The sequence below is a fragment of the Equus asinus genome, chromosome 17, assembly GCF_041296235.1.
Source record: "Equus asinus isolate D_3611 breed Donkey chromosome 17, EquAss-T2T_v2, whole genome shotgun sequence".
In the NCBI taxonomy this organism is placed as follows: domain Eukaryota; kingdom Metazoa; phylum Chordata; class Mammalia; order Perissodactyla; family Equidae; genus Equus; species Equus asinus.
Window position 1 is genome coordinate 34,552,829 of NC_091806.1, and position 5,995 is coordinate 34,558,823.

General features: G+C 45.8%; 1 protein-coding gene across 3 annotated transcripts in view; it reads right to left on the minus strand.

The window, feature by feature from the left end:
• Positions 1–5,995, minus strand: part of LOC139040786 (liprin-alpha-1-like) — an 85,023-nt gene that overhangs the window by 54,856 nt on the left and 24,172 nt on the right. For all 3 annotated transcript variants that reach the window (XM_070487866.1, XM_070487865.1, XM_070487864.1), the window contains exons 2-8: positions 5,888–5,989; positions 5,384–5,548; positions 4,665–4,739; positions 4,227–4,328; positions 3,778–3,999; positions 1,955–2,101; positions 426–560 (exon numbers count right to left, since the gene is read on the minus strand). In XM_070487866.1, the coding sequence (XP_070343967.1) occupies positions 426–560; positions 1,955–2,101; positions 3,778–3,999; positions 4,227–4,328; positions 4,665–4,739; positions 5,384–5,548; positions 5,888–5,989 (948 nt within the window). The remainder of the gene's footprint in view (positions 1–425; positions 561–1,954; positions 2,102–3,777; positions 4,000–4,226; positions 4,329–4,664; positions 4,740–5,383; positions 5,549–5,887; positions 5,990–5,995) is intronic.

Consider the following 5,995-nt stretch of genomic DNA (forward strand, 5'->3'; position numbering starts at 1 on the left):
AACAGACGTTAGCTCAGGGTGACTCTTGCTTAGCAAAAAAAAAAGAAAAAGTAAAACAAATGAGAATGGTGTTTTCCTATTTCTGGGACCAAGTCTATCCTTCTACACAAAGCTTCCATCCTACACTTTGAGTTGCTGACTAACTCTAAGCAGCAGTGACTCTTAGATCAAGCAGCCTGGGGATGAACAGCACACACCTGACAAAACTGGGGAGAAATTAGTTCAGGGATAACAAAAGAGGAGGCTCACACTGGACATTTAAAAAGCGGTCCAATCTCAGACAACGCAAGACTAAGAACCAATCTGAGCTCTTTCGTGGGCGGAGGTGCACCGACATAAGAACAAAAGGTAAACAAGGCACACAGGGAAATCATCTCAAGATCAAAATCCCGACATTGGCCCCAGAAGGGAACCCAAGGCGGCACCTTGGAGAGCGCGGCCACCCTCTGGGCCAGCTCCGCTTCCACCTCGGGGAGCGTCTCTGCTTTCCGCAAGGTCTGCTGCAGCTTCTGCTCCGCCAACTCCAGGCGCTCTTGTAACCGGCGGTTCTTATCCTCAGTCTACGAAACGAGAGCAGAGCATCAAAATGGACCAAATCTTCTGGCCATCTCCATATTGACAAACTGAGGAAAACTCTAAACGCAGACATCTCCTAAACCAGCTCTGACAGAAGCAGCACTGTGCTGGCAGGCACTTCAGAGTGAACCTCGTCTTCCACTGTTTGGGCTTGATTTCAATGTGCAAAGCCCCTCTGCCAAAGTAGTTGCTTTACCTAAATATCTTTGAAGAAGTCTTTTTTCTTAAAAAAAAAAAAACAAAAAACAAAAAACAAAGTTCCTATACATGAAAGAAAACCCATTTTCTGTAGAAGCTTGCTCATTCTTATTGACAAGCTAAGGAAGAAGAGTCATTATTAACCCTTTTTAAAAAATAACCAGACCCATGATTTGACGGTAACACTACTTCCAGCCAACTGCCAGGGGCAGGTAAGCCAAAAGATGGCCTTCTCCTTTGAAACAGAGACCTTCGAAGAGTCGGCCTAAGGAAAAGCTAGTCAAGCTATTTTTGTAAATGTATCATTGTTCTTTTAAAAAGTCCTCCTACTCTAAAAAAAAACTTCAATGTAGGAAATTTAGACAAGAACTTCTTAAAAAAAGAAAATTTTAAAAATCATCTGTAAGTTCAGGTTCCTGAGAGGCGGACATTTGCTCCTAAGCAGCTTTCTCCTCTTCCTGTGTGCACGTATCTCCGTAGACATACAGACAATATATTACGCTTGAAAACCTTTGGAAAACGCATCACACTGTCCACAGTATTTTGTGGTCTGCCCTTTAAAGTCATCCGTGTGAACAACTCCCAAGCTCTCAAACAGTATTCCACAATAAAATTGTTAATGGCTTCCTAGTATTTTATGTTTTATTTTTATTTTGGGTTTAATGATACACTTTATGATACACCAAATGAACTCACTTTATTTTCAAGAAGCTGAATTGGGGTTTCCTGGTTAACTCGATTCTCTGGGGCTACAGAGAAACAGGAGCAAGCGTGGCTCAGCAAACCGCAGGAGGGGCAGACTCTCCCTGCAGGCTGCATTTCTAAACGCGCCATGTATTACACTGACCCAGCTGTTAACAAGCAGCCGCTGCCTTGCAGCTCTCTGCCACTCTGCTCCTTTGGTAAAAACGCTAACAAGCAACAGATTAACATTCACTTAAAACAAAACAAAACAGGAGAAAGAAGCAAGGAGTGCAGTTCCATAAAATGGTTAAATCAAATCCTAAGTAATTAAAACTGGCCAGTTGAAGTCATTCACCCTTTTGAACACAGTAGTCTAAGATTACAAAAACTTTACATTGGGCCTTGGTTTCCAACATGGAAGTCACAGGAAAAAGGCCTTTAACTGCCTTAGTAATTATTCAGTGAAAGCCAGACAGAGCTCTGTAAGATCCCCTACCTGGCGATGCACGGAGTCTTTGTGCGCGATTTCGTTTCCGAGTTTGTCGTTGAGGTCGTGCACAGAGGTGGCCTCCCGCTGCGCCGCGAGGTAGCGCTTCTCCAGAGCAGTGATTCTCTCTTCCATGTCTTCCTTTTGGGCCATGGCCTACATTAGGTGTTTCAGACGGAAAAAAGGTGAATGCTAAAGAGAGAAAAAACTGGACTAAACTCTAATTTTGAAATCAAATATAAAATTAGTGTCCTCAGAATTAAGTTGATAGAGATGCCAGTTTCCTTCAAGGTGAATGGCAATGTACCTATCTCAAATATCATAAATATTCATAAATATTCACCTACTCTGTTTGGCCACTCAGTTTACGAAGCTTATCCTTTTCTACATAAGATTACCCAGAAAAATGGATAATAAAATAGCCCAATCTTGCAAGAATCCCAGGAGGTGAAGGTCTTGACAATGAAGACACGACCTCTGTGTGCCTCACAATGCAAGTGCGCTCCTGCAGGACGGGGCGAAGCCCCTCAAGGACACAATGCTGAGACACTAGTCTCATTTTCTTGGCTAGAAGTTGGATGAAACCTCATGCAATTACCACAAAATTAAAGCAATAACATTAACAAATGGGAACAGAAGTCAAAGTTCAATTTAATTGGATGCAACCTTCTGATGCCTCATTCAGCAGCAAAATTCTATTACACAGTATCGAACACTGAAACCAGGACCAGAACTTTCTGATAGCGCCATTCCTGTCCCCCAACCTAAAAGTCCATTTCAGGTCCCTCTTTGTTTACTAAGGAACTCATGTTAGCCACGTCTTAATATTCAAAGTGACAGGTCTTAAAGAAGTTCGAAATCCTCTGCATATTAAACTCCGCCACATAAATAATCTCCTCCTGCTGCCAAAGAACAATATAACTAAACAAGTTCTGTAATAAATGCAGTCTTTTTCTTTGTTTTGAATTCCTACAGAAAACTGCTCGCACCGAGTTGCTGAAGGGGCAGTGCGGCTGCTCCGCACCCACGTGAAAAGGTCTGAAGGGTCTTCCCGACAGGCTCTCTGAGATGGTCTCGCAGGGGTGCGCGCGCGTGTGTTCTGTTTGTTTACAAAGGACGGGCTGCAGTGACAGGAGGAAGCACCAGAGAAAGTATCCAGCCCTCATTTGCTCTTATAACGATGGTTAGACAGATTCTCGTAAATAATTCTACGTGCAGAAACATGTGCCGGAAACGAGTCTATTTCTGCATATTGTTCCAGCACGCTCCTCACGGCACAGTGTGAGCCAATTCCACTCTCGCTGTGGTACGACCTCTGACATTCAATACCGTCACCCATCCCTTCGCAGAGCAGAAGGTCAGAGCGCCGGAAGACTGCCAGGAACGCGCCCTTAACGGTCAGCAGATCACGCTCACATCACTTTCAGGGAACAAGCAGACAACCGATACCAACATTCCCCTTAAGCAAGAAGGAAACCTGAGCATAACGAAGAATAAATTCAGACAGCCTGGAAGCCGTGGACGTTGAGGGACCCACAGACCAGGGCACTACAGCCACACCGCAGCACGGCGGGGAGCCGCGGCCAGCAGGCTAACAGACCAGCTGGACCGGGGGTCCTCCAGCTCTGAAGACCTCAGGGAAAGGAGGCCTCACCACAGAGATGGGGAGGCGCCTACCACAGCCTCACAGTGCTGTTCTGTTTGGCCGTCACTTATACAGTAACCCAAAGGCTGGAGGGTGCTGGGAGTGTGAGGGACAAGATGAGCGAGGATCAAACCCAAACCGCCCAGCCCTGGGACTCCAGGGCAGCGCCGTCTCCACCACCACTCACTTCGCGGACGTCCCGCTGCAACTTGGTGTTCATTTCCTCAGATTTGATGAGAGCTTTCCTAGCGGTGTCCAGGTCTTCCTCCAGCTCCGTGACGTGACTGGAAAGGGCGGCCAGACGCTCCTTCATCTGGCTCTGCTCTCTCGACTGCTTATCTATGACTTCCTGGAGCTTGATGACTTTAGCAAGGTCCTCCTCGTGGCTTAAGGAACCATTGGAAGATCGCTGCTGGGGGAAAAAATCCTTAAATAGGCTTGTTTGGTGAGCTAGGAAGTAAAGGACTTCCAGGAGGAAGGTAAAACCAAAGCTGATTTACGAGACCTGCTGGACGGCACAGCGCTCACGACACTCAAGCTCGAAGCGGGGCTCGACAACAGTTGTCAAACAGTGCCGCACGCACACTGCGGGCAGATGGAACTAGGAGACGACAAAGAGAAAGCCCACGGACTTGCCTTTCCATTAGTGCTCCGTGTATTTTCTTGTTTGCGGTTTACGTCAAGCACCCCATCTTTGAGTGTTTTTTTCTGATTATTCTGTTCCTTAAGAATCATTAGCTAAAACCAAAAAAAATTGGATAAGAGCAAAGAAATAAGTAAAGATAGCAAACTTCTTTTGGAAAAACATAACTATAAACTGTAACCATAACACAAAAAGAAAACACATGGTGGTGTCACCCACCCTGAGGGGAACCATCTCTGGCCAACCGGGTACTTAAGAGACTTTTGCAACTTGGAAATAAAAGTCTAGTTTACGAGTCATTCAAATGACCCAGATTCAGAAAGATAAAGAACATGCGATATCCACCACTAAGGCATCATACTTTTTTCAAAATTAAGAAGTAAAAATTAACACCCCTCAATTCCAAGCACACAATGATTTAGCAAGCTTACCTCCTCGTGTGTGGCTCCTAATTCTTCTTCCAACAAACTACATCTTTCAAGTGCTACTCGTAACCGCTCTCTCACCTGAAAACAGCAGGGGTGGAGTGTATGGGTGCACACTTCTCCAAGCCTTCGCGTACAGTGACCCTATCACTAGCAGAATATAACACAGAACACCTGGAACGTCTCTCATTGATGTTACCGTCATGGAAACTTGCTATTAACAGCTTTAAATTTTAAGTTTGAGAAAAATCTTCTCCCTAAATAAATTACACTACCCAATTCTTAACAGCAAATCTATAAACAGGATATAATAAATTTTAAAACATTTATGTCAGGGGCTGGCCCCGTGGCCGAGTGGTTAAGTTCGCGCGCTCCGCTGCAGGCGGCCCAGTGTTTCGTCGGTTCGAATCCTGGGCGCGGACACGGCACTGCTCATCAGACCACGCTGAGGCAGCGTCCCACATGCCACAACTAGAAGGACCCACAACGAAGAATACACAACTGTGTACCGGGGGCTTTGGGGAGAAAAAGGAAAAAACAACAAACAAAAATCTAAAACATTTCTGCCAACTAATACTTTTTAACCATATAGAACTGTCTTCTTACAGAAGAACTTTGTTGACAAGAATTCCAGAAGCTACTAAGAGTAAACTGAAGCTGCACACGCACAACGCCCGCCGGGTGCACAGCGCGCAGCCCAAGGCTGGCCCCGGGGCCGCCGGTACCTTCTCATCCAGAGCTTTGTGGTGCTCGAACAACAATTTCAGTGCCTTCAGCACTTCCACCTCACTGGACACGCCGGCGGGGGACTGCGCCTGCCTCTTCACCACCGTCATCCTCAGGGACTGCTCGTGCCTGGAGACGAGGTACTCCAAGTGCTCCAACAGCAGCTGGGAGAAAAGGCCAACACAGACGCAAGTTTAAACAACACCTTCAATTGCACATTGGGATTCGGGGCAAATCAATCCTTTCCATCTCATGCTGAACCAGTGTGAATGCTTTCAATCCAGTAGAAAGTTAGAGAAATTCCTCCTCAAATGGATCAAAATACTAATTCTTAACTATGAATTTCAAGAAAAGCATGAGAATGCTGAACTGATCGATCAGTTAAGTCGTGGGAAAATGTCGAAAATGTGTTTGAAACCAGGTAGAGTGGACGTCTTTCGAGTTTAAAGCCAGCCAGAGTGACTGATAGTGGCCCAGAGGCTCAAGTTCCGGCACCTACTGACCCTGGTGTTGTTTCTCTCTGCCTTCAGTTCGGCAATTTCTTCCTCCCTTTCAAGGAGCTGTTCCCTGCATGTACTGAGGTCTTTACTGAGTGCTGCAAGCTCCTAGAA